The following is a 15402-nucleotide window of genomic DNA, read 5'->3' on the forward strand; positions in this document are numbered from 1 at the left end:
AATGTTGTTTATGTTAACAATGTTGGCCGTCGTTCTTGGAGGCAGTTCATGCGATGCAGTAAATTTTGTTGAACCGCTCATAAACTTGACTGGGTTTAGGTGGGACATTTTTTTTGCTATGAATGCTTTAAAAATGATTTTGTGTTTGACCCCAGCGTGAACAGAGTTTTTGCTTAAATATTTAAACACGTAAGCGGAGTTTCCTTTGTTATGCAACAATGCGTTTATTTTCGAATACGTTGTATTTTCTAAACAAACGCATTGGATCATTTTGCGTAATTTATTGTTGTGTAAGCTTAGAAGTATTTTTTACGCCAAAATAGCGGTAAGCCACTGTTTGGTTGTGTCGAGAAGTACAACTGCACCAATATGTTTATCAAACTATCTTACGATATGTCTACTCTTTATACAAATATGCTCTACTTTTTTATCTTACTTATTGTTACGCTAATTGCTAAACAGATAGCTAAGAGAGAGTAAAAGAGTAATTGACCAAATTATACATACTAGCAAAATATGCTTGCGGTCTACGATTCACAAGGAGACGTTGTTGTTCTAATCTTGTTACACTTTATGACTAAGCTAGGTAGCGGTTGCAACATATGCGTGTAAAAACTATGACTATGATACTGCAATTTGGAAGCCTGGAAGCATGTGTAATCGGCCTGAGATGCATGTTTCTTGTTCGTCTGGCATAGTAAAAAAACATAATATACCTCGCTACAACTTTACACTACTAGTACCAAATCAAAATTTGCCAGTGGACGGTTCCGTCGGTGCAAATGGTGCGGTCGTAATGGACTTATTACACCACTTGTCCACCTCTTGCTGTCCTTACTGAGACTCGTAGTCTTTTTTGTGCATATGAAATATCAAAACGGGGATTCTACTCCAATTTTACTGAGAATTATCCTTACATCAACGATTGATGGAGTGAGTGATTGAAATCGAACTGTTACACCACGGCTCATGGGAAGGTCGCTTAGTATCGATGTACGCATTTACATTTTTCATGCATCCCAAGACACACACCACGCTAGTAATCACCACCGTTCATGTATGTCATCTCGTCGCCCCACTCGGTCGTCTGAGGTGCTTGGTCGCGGAAGCACGATTTCACTAGGAATGTGACATGCTTTTGACGCAGCACGCAAATGTAGAGGATGCAGGGCGCCTGTAACGCATTCGCGATTATGTGCATGTACAGCAGCCCGTCAAAGTGCAGCCAGGAAAGTATGAGAAACAACCAGGAGACGCTCATCGTGGCAAAAATGAGCGTGAACATCACGAAGCTGCACCGTAGCTTATGATGAATCCGTCCGTACGTGTGCATCCGATTGATGAAGCGCAGCGTTGTGACGAAGAAGAATATGTTCACGATGATGATGAACGCGATCGGGGTAAAGAACACGGCAATGCCCAGCCAGCTGATGTTGTCCTGTCCCTCGAAAAAGCTTTCCCTCGCGCTTTGGTGGGTGTCCGCACCAGCCACACTGCGATTGCTTCCGGGCAGGTCGAGAAAGTAGTGAGCAAACACGGCAATGGCCGCCATCGTACCGGTACAGCCCCAGGCGTATCCCGAGTACCAGCAGTACTTCCGGCCGTCGCTGACCCGCAGAAAAACGTTGCGCGTGCGAAACATCTTCCAGATGTAGTAGCCCATTGCATTCAGCCAAAAGAAGGCGCCAAGCAGGCTGACGTAGAAGAACAGGTCAGCAATCAGGAAACTCACGTGATTGCTGAACTCGGTGAAGATGCGCACCAGATCGGCCGCCTGGCTCACGATCAAGCACATCGTGATCGTTGTCACCATATTGCCGACGAGATCGCGCAGCGTCGGCAGCACGAAGTAGATGATCGCCACGACGAGCAGTATGATCATTGCGATCCCGTGGCAGATCGGGTTGATAATCTTCCGCAGCATCACATCACTGTCGGTCCAATGTGTTTCCTCCTTCGGTGAGCATACCTTCGCTATCAAGCCCTCCATCAGTTCGCCGCCGGCCTCGCCGGCGATTCCGATTGCGCGATCCATACAGTACAGCCCCTGCTCGTAGTCGTACTGTAGCAGCGGCACATTACTGTCTCCGGCATCGATGTAATCCTCGTCGAGATAGCTTCCGACGCTGCCCTGCATCGAACTGTGATGGCGCAGGATCAGATGCCGTAGCTGACCGTCCGGAAAGAGAATCAATTTGTCGTAGCTCTAAAATGCCGGTGAAAAATGGAACGGGGTTAAAAAAAGGAAGGAATCAAGACAACGATACCGATTCGAGAAAAAACAGGAACATTCGATGCTTACGTCGTGATATTCGTAGATATTGAACTTTTGTTTCGTGCCACAGTCCGGCAGGCCAATGATGAAACGATAGTTGTCGACCTGCACGTTCCGTTCGCCTTTTCGACCAATGAACTCCGGCTTCCATACGGCTAGAAAAAGAGGGAATTTGTTGATGAAAAATGGGCCATATATGGAGGGTCATTCGGATGGGTGGAATGTGTGTCTCCCTTCTTTTGCAACGTTCTTTCTGTCACGTACGGCTAGAGGGATCGGTTAGGCCAGGTGTGCTACCGCCAGCGCTGCACTTGAGCGCTGTGCACAATTGAATGTTATCCTTTTTGTTATTTTATTTTAAGACTGTCAATCCTCACGTCCTGGATATCACTTTTCCAATCCTATGCCCCCACAAGGAGCTCTCTCTGTTGTAAGTGGTTCGCCAATTTTCTCTGGCTAACCCTGTGTTTCGGGCAATGTCTCCTGAAAGAACCAAGCTTTTCCAACACGAAACAGCACGACAGCGCGTGGATGGACGAAAATAGGAAACACACTTTCGAAAACGAAACGATTTAACAGAACGGAAAGCAATCAGGCACATGTTGTTAGGAGGACGTAATGGAATTTCGATTAAGTTCCGCCTTTTGCTGGTGGAACGCTTTAAAAGCTTTCTACGACGTTTTGCCGCTCAATTTTATACTGGAAGGGCTCTCTTAAGCTTTTTTGATTATGTTTCTATTGATGGTTTCAGCAAAAATAGGGCACATTGCAAGCGAATGGCAAACAAAAAAAACCTTTTCAATGCGTATATAAATGCAGTAAATCAAATCACATACTACACTAAACATACTTCAAAAAAAAAAACACATAGACGATTACGTGCTAAAGTATGATTAAAATTCGGCAAAAAAGCAATTTTTATAAATTGAGCTATTGAGAATGTTGATTGCAGAATCAACAGTTGAATCGACATCGCATCATGGATTTATTTGCCACACTCCGATAAGAATATGGAGGGAGGAACGGAACACGCACACAAGAAGGCAAAGAAAAGGAAGCTCTCTACATTTCACTCGCTCTTGAATTATGGCAACCAGTTCCTCACAGCAACAGTAATCCACTCTGAAGTGGGCGTGCGACAACAGTAGCTCCCTTAAAGCAGATATCTATTTATCCTGGGCTAGACTGAATAAAATCGAGAGTTCTTTCATCTGTTTGGTCATCATCCCCCGCCGCCATGCTAAAGGTAGAATCGTTTATTTGCTGCCCTACCGCATGGTTCCATGGCGGAGTGGAAATCCGATCGTGTGAAGAAAGGCAAGGATAATGGCCTATTCTTGGATGATTTCTGGAGGGCAAGGCAAATCGTTTACCGAGCGAGTACGGTTGGTGGTGGTAGCAATATTGAATTTATTGTTTGAGCAGAAAGTGAAATGCGTTCGATTTGATAATGATTGCGTTCGATGCCGTCACGTCGGTGAAGTACCGTCAGTTTTGATTTTTATAGAAATTTGATTTGCATAAAAGATGGGACTTTCGCTACGACTGTAAAAACAGTAATAATTTTCTAAATTCTTACATAAATCATTAAGCACATTTAAATTGCTTTACCCTTCTTAAGACGTTCTCATCATAACCGCAATTCGATCATCCCAAGCATTGTGGGACCTTTTTTCATGTATCAAAACCAACGATGTCATTTCGAAGTGTGTAAAGTTTATCCAACCAGTTTGTAATCGTGTATGGGACGGGTTTAAAAACTAATTAGCTTGCGCAATTGCAGCTCTCGACCTTTTTGGATTGCCTTTTGCTCGTTCTTGAACCCTTTTCCATAACGTTGATTCGATTAGCAGCGGTTTAATCCAACCGGGACGGGGGAGGAGTTGTGTGGATACGAAAGGGATACACACTTTCGGCTTATTACTTACTAGCATTTACGGTGGAAGCGACCGTACACTTTCCGTCGTACACGACCTCAAACTTCTCGCAGCATTTGTTTACTCGCACCGGCGAAGTTGTAGTCGCATCGGTCCGGCCAACCATTACGGCAAGGAATGTAACGGCAATGGCGGTGACGGCCATCACTGAGATGGTGGCTGCTGTTGCTGGCATCTTGGGTATCTATAAGTCGCGCTCACGCAGCGCAGTGAAACACAACAACGTGCAACACACTAAATGCACTGGGTGGTGGATTGTAAGGGGTAAGTTGGTGAGATTAGCTGATGTTGAGCGGGTGTTGAGATTCACTGTTGGGTATTGTCTCGTTTTGTCACGAGAATGATGAACGGTTCCGCGCTCCCCTCCTTCGCTGCTGTGTGAAAGATGGTTTGGACGGGGCAGGGACATTCAAAGACATAACACCGTAGTTCCAGTTGACTCTTAGCTGCAGTGCATCGTCATCGTTCTATCGCCGTAGGATGATCTGCAACAGGGAGGGAACAAAAATAAATAAAAGGCGTGGTGTTTTCAAAATTATGAATGTACAATGTTCAAAAGAGCGCTGTTCTGTAATTTGCATTCAGTACCACAGCAGAAAGGAGACCACCCGTGAGGGACCCTTGCGTGTAGCTAGTGCATTTCTAATTCTAACAGTAACCTTTAAAATACACAAACACACACACAGGCGAGTAAATCGCACGTGTGTGTTTATGTATGGATCTTTTCAGTGAACATAAACAGACACCTCATTAAATCCAAATACCCAAGAGCACAAACATTCCCAGCATATACACTGAAAGGTCCCTCGTCACCCCTTTTTGGTTTTTTTTAAAGGAGACTGCTCTCTAGTTTGCCGTTTCACCGTCGAAATTTCTCATTTATTTATGCTGACAGTGAGACAGAGCGTGGCAGTGAAACTGCAAAAAGGCAACGACGATGCCGCGCGCCACTGGTTTGCTGCACTGAATCAAAACCACACTTCACACAGAACCCTTTACGACACAACGTCGGCGAGAACGACGCTTTCGACCCATTCTACCGCGCGATTTTCGGGTTGCGGGACATGTGAATTTGGGGGTCGAAGGACTGGGCTGGTAGCTATCGGGGTGCTACCGTATCTAGCGCTCACACCGAAGGAGAAACAAATTGAGATCATTATAGAGTAAGTGATTCACATTATCATCGCCATCAAAATAAGATGCGGCTTAATGGGTAAAACACCTCGAGCAACAACTCCCACATTGCTTTCGCGGACGTTTGGTGAGAATGGCGACGAAATCTCTCCATTCCTGCGTACCATAAATTGTTGCAGCAAAGCACAAAGGTTGTTTTGCTAATGAGCCGGTTATGTGTAGAATATATGCGAGAGGAACATTATAAAGTTCACGCTGCTCGGGGATGGAAGGATTAATTATCGAACAAATCGTACTGGGGAATGAGGAAGCTGGATTATCTCACCTCATTATAATTTGATGGCCGATGTGCAGAAAAATCATCCATGACGACGATCCCACGTGATGGGAGGATATTTTGAGGAGCTTTTAAACTAAAATACATTAGTACTTTTTCAACAAAACATTGTATTGCTAAAACTGTGTGTGTTTGTTCGCGATCTAATTCAATAGTTGTAGGACAAATTCAACACACACCCCAACCTGGATGGTAAAGAGACCATAAGCTTATGTTAATGTTAGTTCTCTTAGCCAAACTTCCGACCAGATAGCTAAAGCACACTCAGCCAATCGACCACAACGGGTTTTGATTGACGACCCAAGGAGCAATGGGTGGGTCAGGAGACGGTTTGGAAGCCACCGGTTGGTCGTTAGCTTGGGTAGCCGGGCTCTTGTGCGTGTATAGACGACCAGCACCCTTCTGTGCACGGATTGTGGAAGAACCCTTTGAGTGGATGGCCATTTGCGTGTCCTGTTTCTGAGTGTGTGTTTGATTTGATGTTTGTCATTTGCGTAGACGGCATCTCTAGCTGAATGAAGCTTCCTCCTGCTTTGTGAAGTGTGCCTTCGCATGGCGGAAAGAGAGCAGCGCAGCTTAGCGTCTGACGGGAAGGAATTACTTATTTATGCTCTTCACTGTGTTTCGTTTAGTCAGCCACACAAATGCCACTCGGCTCGCTTCATCATCTGCCCGGAACAGCATGATTGGTGGTGGTGTACTATTAATTATGCGTTTCAGTTTTCATCCCCCCCAGTTCCAGGGATGGCTGTAATTCGACGATGCTTCCCATCTTGTTTGATAGATTTGTTAGCAGAAAAGCGCCATGGATTTTATTAAATACGTGCTTAAAATCCGCACCACTTGCAATGACGAAATGAACGAGAATTCAGTGTGCCACACTGCGCTAATATATACTTTCGAATTATTTGAGGCAAGATCCGTTATTTATATCGGTTTTGGAATCAGTGTCCCACTTCCAGCCACTTAAATTACTGTTCGGTCCAAGCAAAAACTCTGCGTGTTAAAGATTCCATTCATCCCTCCCTGCGTGCGGTGCGGTGCGAGGTAGGGCCGGTTGTCAATTTTACACTTTTTATGTATCTGTGGTCGGCCCCATCGATCCCCCCCACTTCAGCAGCAACGACGACAGCATCTTGAAGATATTTTCGCATTCCTTTTATCTTGCCAATTCCAAACTACTGGGGGACACGATACTCTCTCGATATGGGTCTTTGCCATGGTGCGCGCCCCTCCCTCCAGTTCCACCGGGGACTGATTGGTCTGTTGCGGGACGACGATGCGAACGATGCGTACGTGATGATAAGAACGCAGCCGGCGTTGACGGCGACCAGCATCAGGTCCCGTTTGGCCGAGTTAGTATAGTATAAGGACTGAAAATGTCTACCGAGTTTTTGCAACACGGAGCCACCTCATCAACATCAGCAACAAGGAATTGTTTGTGTGGGTCCCATCTTCGGACGCCAGTTTTGAGCGGGGACAGGATATGGAAGAACGTTAATCGAACATTCCCAGTGGGCCTGCGGGAGAGTGCAGGCTTTAAGTGCGGGTCCCACAAACCCGAACGGTGTTCTTTCCCGATAAGGTTCGAGAAACAGAAGACAAGTGGTACCACCGGGATGCTGAAGCGCTGTTGGTCTGAACTGAACGAGCCGGTATAAATAATAAAAACAATAACGGTTCTGTTTCTATTGAACACTCTCCGTGCTATCTCGCAGGATGGGACACTTTTCCTTAATGCCCCCTTCATACGCTCTCTCCCGTGTGCTTTATATATATATATATACTCAAGTACTCCAGTGCGCGCTGACTTGAAGGTAACGCAGGGTACGTTTTGGCACACTGGCCGGGGCGCCATTGCGTGGTACCATTGTCTACAAATATTTTAAGAAAAATCAATCAATAATTGTCTCCACCCATAAATGGATGAAGGTACGCGGGCGACCGGTCGTATCAAATCAGGTCCATTAGAGTGTCCCCAAAACGGGGTCCCGGGAATGCTGTTTTGATAGGAAGATTCTATGTGTGCAGAATGAAATGAAGCTGAAGAAGCGCGCGCGGCTATGAATGCTAAAAGGGCAACCAAAACCACCACCATCGACTGAATAGCAGCAGTAAAACATTAATATTCATCTCGCAATACTTAATATGTGCTGCTCATCATCGGTATACATAAGCACACACATACATACATCAAAAACCTTGAGGGGCTAGCCACCCAAACGTGGGATCCCTCTGGCGATCTGATTCTGCAAACCAGAGCAACGTACGTCGCCGTCGTTCTGGTGGGTCATAAATTCCAGAATCGTTTTTTTCTGCTGCTGCTGCTTCTTTTTCGCCCTTGCACTGACCCGGTTTTAACGGTTACAAGGGACATGATTGGGGAGGATGTGGTCCTACTTGTTCTTTTACCAGAGGCTGGAGCGAGCAATAATCTTGCAACTTCTAAATGTGCCAGAGTATGACGGCGACGACGACCAAAAGGTTCGATGTTTTTGATGGCTTGCTGTCAGCGCAAATTGTGTGTGTGTCTGTGTGTGGAAGAGATTTCCCGAGCAGCTTTCCCGCAATTCTATGCCGCGATAAAAGGAAGGACGCATTTAGGGTCTGCAAGACGCTGTTGGCAGGTCACGTTCTTTCTTTGCCGTCCTTACCGGTATTCGCAACTAAACCAACCGGTGAACGCTGTGTAGTGCTGTGCCGGTTCAGCTGATCCTTGTACCTCTGATGAAGATTAATTATCCCGGGGTTTCTGTGTGTGTGTGTGTGTCCATGTGTGGTTTAGGAACGTTTTGTTCTGGCGATAGTGTGCAGTGATTATTAGCAACCATTCATACATGGTGGCTTCTGTGGCTGGCCGATGGATGATTACCGTTGTCGGAGGGGGTATGATGGTTTATGCTCATCATGCTGCAGGATATGTTTGCATCTTTCTAGCGAACGAAAGAGCTAGAACGAATTTGCTAGATATAGCACTAGCCAAGAGTCACTACTAGTGTGCCACATACCATAGCTTTATTCGATTTCTATAAAGTGCAAAATTTACCAGATCAGCTGCACACCTGTATTAGAGCTACATAAAACGTAACGACACTGAAGTAAGGGCAAAGAATAGAATAGAGTCATTTGCATACCAGGGCAGTAAAGTGGCCCCGTGAGCGATAGGAAACGCGTTGTGCTTTAGAGGAGAGCAACGGCAGCCACCAATGCCCTGTAGCAATATGAACCTTTTTGGATCGCTTTATTAAAACGATGCTTTTGTAGATCGCTTCATTTTCGCTTGCTTGTCTAACTTGACGCGGTTTTCGTGGGTGTAAACGAACAGTTTGTTGGTTTAAGGTTGTTTTTTTTTTTGGTGCGTTAACAAACGCTTTTGATTTGTTTATCTTGTTGCCCATGCTGATATTGGAACGTGTTTAGGTTTTATGAATATGATGATCCTCAAAAAAAATCCGACCGTTTGGGTTGGTTTTTTAAGCAAAAACAGACGCGACGACATGTGTTGTATAGGTTTGTTGAATGAACGCGCGCCTCTCCATTCGCTGCTCCTACGAAAATCGTCTTAACTATGTGTCACGTGTCATCCTGCGCGCGTATGCAGAGAATCTTAGCAGGAACCAAAGAACCAGAACGACAAAAACGGCCTCACCAAAAAGGAAAGTAACAGGACCTAGACACACACACACACACACACAGACGAAAATGCGAAACCGACCCCACAAATGGTGCGCTTTTTGCTTTGATCCTGTTGTAAAAGAAAACCCACTGTGGCCATGCGCTCGCGTGTTTTTGTTTGCGGTGGTGTCTTCTTCACATTTCACATTTACCTCTCCAAAGGATCCGCTCCATCCGTACCGGGAAGGATGGTGGAAATTAGATTTTGTGTGTTTTCCGGTCTCTTCCGGACGCGTAGAGAGAGAGATAGCGAGACTGAGAGAAGGTTAGTGACACACTTTGTCCCTATCGATACGCGGCGACTTGTCGTTTATGTGGGAAGCGACTCTTCCGCGCCATAATGTACCGGTCGTCTGACGGTACTTTTCTCCCAGCCCTGTTTGAGTGCTGCAGCACACAGCCGATCGTTTTGGCAGTGCTAAAATTGTAACATACCGTTAAATATTTCATTTAAATGGCAAAAAATAGAACAAATTTAAACACCAAAAATATGGTGACGGTATACCCAGCAGCAGCAGGAGCACCCAACCATTCATCGTTACGTTACGGCGACGACGGGGCACACACACGCGGGTCGTACCATAATAGCTGCCATCGGTACAATTTATTATGCTTTACGACGCCCAACGCCCGTTTGTTTTACACACACAACCATACATACTCTCTCCTTGGACCATTTTATTCCAACGCCCGCGGAGGAGTTATGCTGCACGTGCACTAGAGGCAAGGGGGTGGTATTATGGGTTCGTTCGGGGCTACCCTTCGCTGTTGGGGCGGTTTGCACTTTTATTTGCATTCCGCATATTTCAACGCCGCACGCAAGAGAAGCAGCACGGCGGGAAATTGGTAGCATGGTTGTTTGTCGCCGGCCGCCGGCTGCTGGGGCACGGGAAATTGCGCCCGAGAAAGCTGCCTTATCTCGCTAAGGGTTATGTCACGAACTTGGAAATCCCGCCAGATTATATTACATTCGCATTCCGGTGCCGTGCCATTGCTGTGCAAAGGTGCAGTGCACGAACAGGTGGATTAAAGTCTACGCTCTGCGGCGCAAAAGTAGTTTTCCTGCTATTTTTCTGTTCTCAGCTGCGTTTGTTGTTTGAAATAGAAATGAGAGTTTTACTATTGTTTTCAAGCGGCTGGGGAATAATTTTAAGCAGTGTGCCACGTGGACGGAATGAGACCCTGTAAGGACGCCGTCCAGGATTATATGTAAAACAAAACACAAAATATGGTTATGAGGGTAAATGCGATTCAAATGAAGCCAAATTATGCTTGAAAAATTTGAAATTTAAAACGTATTATACAAAGCAAGCGACAAATTTGTTGCAAAAATATAGACATCTTATGCCAAATTGTCTCTCAGCGGGAGTTCAGACCCCGTTTTAGTTAGGTCCCCGTTTTAACCAGTGACAGTTGCGAAACGTACCACGGTCGGTGGCTTTCCAGAAGGATGGTATAACAACAACCACACACACGTAGGCAAATAAGAGAAAATTCGTTTACGATCTTCTTTGCAGTCCACATCGCTTTACAGAAGCCGATTCACCTAATAGCTCGGCAGGATTCGCACCCGGCTGGTACACATACGCGCTTACCGAACGCCGATGGTGGCTTTTTGTTGTTTTTTTTTTCTTTTTTTGGCGAAGGGTAGCCAACATTTTTGTCAATTATTTTCTCCTCTTTTCCTCTTCTTTTGACTTGTTGCTTTGCTTTTTCTCTTTTTACCACAGCCAAAAGTGCAAACAAACTGTCCCTCCTTTCTCCTTTGGGCAAAGGAAGTTTGCGGTTTTCGGCAGGCAGTTTTTTTTCTTCCTGCAAATAACGATTGTATGTGGTACCCCCGTCCGGTTGGGGTCTATTTTCACCCGACATATGACGACTGTTTGCGTGCAATCATTTAAATACTTTCGTTTTGTCCTTTGGGCGGTTTGCCTTGATGTGGCTTTCCATTTTTTTTTTTGTTCGACCGCCGGTGTTTGCTTGGTGTGTGCTAGAGTGTGTGATATTAGTATGTGTGCGTTTGGCTACCGGCCCGGGTTTTGTGAATTTCAAATGCCAAAAGATGCTAATGTGTGGAAACAGCCACAAAGGAGGGAGAAGAAAAACATAAACCAGATGTTTTTACAAACCCCAATGCGAGGAGGTCGTTTGTAGGCGAAAAAATGCTAAATAATTAGGTCCCAATTTCTATTCCACCTCAGAGGGTGTGAGTGCACAGGCACTTTAAAATTGAGGCCAATTTAATGCTGGGTGGGTGTACGTGTCGCAAGGTTTACTTTCGTTCGGTTTGAAAAAAAAACGGTTTGCAAAAGAAATCTAATTGGTGTACCAATATCAACGATGCAAGAATGCGGAATCAAGAAAAAAAACATATATTCCTTGCCGATTGTAGGTTGACAAAAGGAATTTCCCGAAAGTGTAATATTGTCGCAAACAATATTCTTTGCTCCTTGCAGCCATTGTTGCTGCCCTTGTTGTGTCCTGTGGGGTTTACATATGGCCATGGCAACGTGTTCACCCAAAATTTTGTTGAGTGCGCAATTCATTCACACCTGTACCGGTGGTGATAATCTGCTTGTTGCCCGGCGGCTCCCATTCTTTCTGCTTATGCCTCCTCTTTGTACCTTTGTAAAAGTTTGTCAGATGGTAAAAAGTACCGTCAGCGCAGCCTTGATAGAGTCGAATCTAAAAATAAGAATAAAGTAAAACCTTGCACGCCAAGACTTAAGGCGCCCATTGGATCGAGCAGTTGGTTCCTCGGAAAGAAGCCATTTCGCGGTGACGCTTCAATAGAGACGATCAGCCCAACTCAACCACGCCCCAACCAGAGCCATTCAACATAAAAGAAGCCGGGTATAAGCCGCCGTTTCTTCCTCCTTTCTTCGGTTTAAGGGAAGAAAGAAAATCCATAAATGTTGTGTGTTGGGGTTTTTTTTCCTCGGTAGGAGTACATATACACAAGGAACCACCGTGCACATTGAAAGCTTGAAAACTGCATCTCTCGTCAAGCGTGTTCCTTTTACGCTGTTCGATACAGACTCCCACCGAACCGGCAACAGAGTAAGAGCGTTCTGTCAAGCAGGGAAGTGAAACCAGTCAAACAGCGTAACCGGAAGTTCTGTTTTCACAGCCTTCGTCATATGGTGCTGTTGTGCTCGATAGTTGGCACGAGACGAGAATGGTATATGTTTGAATTTATGGGTTTTGTGTGCACAAACACACACATACACAACATATCGCATATTTGCAAAATTATGCTTTGGGGGTTTTGGCGCTGAGCTGTAGCGCACACACCGGCCGGCTGCACACACGTACATTTCCTTTCCCTTAGGTCCTAAAGCAGGGTTTTTTTAACATCTTCGTTGTGTATATCTAATAAACGTCAAGGGGTTTATGTTACACGCGCACGCCGTGCCCCGCATTGGGATGCGGTTATGTGTTATGGTAATGTAGTCGCGTACAAACAGCGCAAACATTGAACGGAAACGAGGGGGGAACACACAGCATGAAGCGCTGTTTGAACCATCATACCGCATGTGGTTGGGATGTCACGCCAGTCCAGAGATTGGGGGCCATCGGAGGCAAAATTCTTCTTCTATTTGGCGTAACGTCCTATGCGGACATGCCGGCCTATACAATACAGGCTTTTGAGACTTAATTCATTACCACACAGCCGGATGGTCAATCCTTGTTACGGGGGACGGTCCATTCTAGGCTTGAACCCATGACAGACATGTTATTGAGTCGTTCCAGTTGACGAATGTACCACGGGACCGCCCGGGAGGCTAAGTAAGCAATGCTTTTTTTAACGTTCAATCTCTTGTCATGAGTCACTTTCGATTGTTGGAACTGGGCAAAGCCATAAGCCTTAAAGAAGTTTATTGTTTACCACTGATAAAACCGTGGGCGCAAATCAATTGCCGGGTGAGTTTGATCGAGATCGATCAACAAACGATGCTTTTGCCTCGATCTGTCGCAATTGTCACAAGTCGCTCAATCGTTACTGGTAATTGAGCGGCCTCTGAGAAGAGCAATCACGGCAGTAAACGACCGTGACTAATCTTCCCCATCACTAGTGACGTCATGCAGCAGCTGCTGCCGCTGTGGTTGCTGTTGGGAAGGCGGAGGTTTCTTCGATCGACGATGACAAACAACGCATGCATACACACACAGAGACACATATACACCACCTGGTCGTTCGCTCAAGCTGCTTTGCAATCTTAAATCCACGATCCAGGTGTAGCAGGTGTGCGTAGCAGGCGATTCATAACTTCGCCACGGACTTGAGGGCGCAGAAACACACACTGAATCGCGCGCGGATCGCGGTCACCATGGACAGCAGCGATGCATTGCACTCAGCATGTGCGCGTGTGTGTGTGTTTGTTTGCACCGAACCGTGCAATTCCACCAGTGCGCGCGTGTAGCAACAAATACACATAACTTTCCGTTTCCGTTCCATGCATTGGGCCAAACGGTGGGGGGCACACCTACACGCCCGGCGTTGTGGTTGGTTTTTGTTTTATTCGTTTTCCCTCTTCCTCGATGTTGGACGACGGAAGCTTTCGCGGATCGCTGATGGTTGATGGGTTTGCTCGCACGTTGTTTACCACCACAAGCCCGGCGTTTCGCTTTTACCTATTTTCCTGCAGCATAATTGATTTTTCTTGTGACATTCACCACACACACACACATACACCTCGGGTTAGGGGATTGCACTAAAGCTTTTTTTTATCCCGGCAAACTTCCTTCTTTGCTTTCCCGATCGCCACACTAGACCTACCCACACACACATATACACATACACAGAAACACATGTACGCGAAGAAGGAAACCAGCGTGAGCGTTTCACCTGGACGCGCAGTCACTGCCAGTGCCTCATTATGAATTTCCTTTCCAAAAACCAGATGCCACACCATACAACACACACTCACACACACACAGATGCACACATACACACAGTGGGTATGCATGAATGCCAACACTATGGAGCGTGAAAGGAAAAAAACCGGGCCTGGCTAGCCCAACCAAAAACCCATTATGATAGCATCGTAGTCGGCGTCGTCGTCGTCGTCATTGCGCTCCTTCTCTTTTGTGCTGCTGCGTAAACTCGCTTTTACGTCTGTTTCTCGCTTATTTATACGGCCGGTAAACTAAGCGGCTTCGTGGCACACCAGCCCAGCCAGCTTCTGCTGGGACCCACACACACACACACACACACGACTGTGTTTGCGGTGAACGGCGGTTCCTCTTTTTTCGGCAAATTCTTTAACACACGAATCCAAAAATGGAATGTATATTAACGCGTTTTAGTAGCGCCGGTCACGGGAATCTGGGCACGCAAGTGACTGAGAAGCTCTAAATAACTGCTGCTGCTGCTGACTCACTTGTTTTGTTGTGTTAACTGTGCCGGACCACGGCCGAATGTGGGCAGCGACGGACGGCTAAAATCACACTCAATGCCGGCAAACGGGCAAACATCGCACAAACCAGCAAACACGCACGAGCTGGTCCGCAGATGGCAGGGGTACTCGGACGTGCTGAAATGGGTGTTAACCTGCGAGGTATTGCAACTGGTGCCACTAAAGTTTGTACAAATTAAACCTACAACTGGCAGAAATATAGTTTTGTGTGCTGTTATATTGGAAGTTTATTCAAATAAATTGTTATAATGCTTGTTTGCTTGTTACCCGTCGAAGAACCTGAAGAACGGTGATATTTTAAAGCTGCTGAAGATCCCTGTAAGTGTGTTGCGCAGGTAGCGTCTCGACGGTTTAAGTTTTCTACTTGGCGTAGCATAAACATAGTGACGTTTGGTTCGGTTTATGAGGGCTGGTGCGGTTCTGTACAATTATAGCAATTTAAAATTGCGGTTGAGGTTTATGAACAGTTTATGGCATTTTGGGTTGGGCTGGTTCTAAATTATTTTGATTTACAGTTTTTCCTGCGTTACGTGACACTCAAGATACGTAATTTTTTTTTAGCATACAGTATGTATTAAATAAGTAATCAAGTGCATAAAAGTACTAAATTTTATAAAAAATAGC

The 15402-nt window shown here is 45.8% G+C and overlaps 2 protein-coding genes across 5 annotated transcripts in view; one reads left to right on the plus strand and one right to left on the minus strand.

Annotated features, from left to right (window-relative positions):
• Window positions 1-15402, plus strand: part of LOC120896060 (RNA helicase aquarius) — a 40379-nt gene that overhangs the window by 1454 nt on the left and 23523 nt on the right.
• On the minus strand, window positions 200-14867 carry LOC120896063 (probable G-protein coupled receptor Mth-like 5). 4 transcript variants are annotated; one of them, XM_040299887.1, is made up of 5 exons: window positions 14743-14867; window positions 4204-4697; window positions 2303-2430; window positions 1021-2206; window positions 200-990 (listed from the first exon to the last, which is right to left on the minus strand). In XM_040299887.1, exons 2-4 carry the CDS (start codon window positions 4385-4387, stop codon window positions 1037-1039), a joined length of 1482 nt encoding a protein of 493 aa, XP_040155821.1. In that variant the 5' UTR covers window positions 4388-4697; window positions 14743-14867; the 3' UTR covers window positions 200-990; window positions 1021-1036. The 4 variants fall into 4 exon arrangements, with proteins under 4 accessions (XP_040155821.1, XP_040155820.1, XP_040155818.1 ...); XM_040299886.1 differs by adding an exon at window positions 5672-5751 and having other exon boundaries at window positions 200-2206; window positions 14743-14851; XM_040299884.1 differs by having other exon boundaries at window positions 200-2206.

Source organism: Anopheles arabiensis, chromosome 2, assembly GCF_016920715.1.
Source record: "Anopheles arabiensis isolate DONGOLA chromosome 2, AaraD3, whole genome shotgun sequence".
Lineage (NCBI taxonomy): Eukaryota > Metazoa > Arthropoda > Insecta > Diptera > Culicidae > Anopheles > Anopheles arabiensis.

Bases quoted from the DNA above. Each gene is read 5' to 3' on its own strand.
- LOC120896063 (XM_040299887.1), bottom strand. From the start codon at position 4,387: ATGCCAGCAACAGCAGCCACCATCTCAGTGATGGCCGTCACCGCCATT. The intron at 2,431-4,203 runs GTAAGTAATAAG...CTCTTTTTCTAG, and splicing joins CGCTTCCACCGTAAATGCTA to CCGTATGGAAGCCGGAGTTC. The intron at 2,207-2,302 runs GTAAGCATCGAA...CCGGCATTTTAG, and splicing joins ATATCTACGAATATCACGAC to AGCTACGACAAATTGATTCT.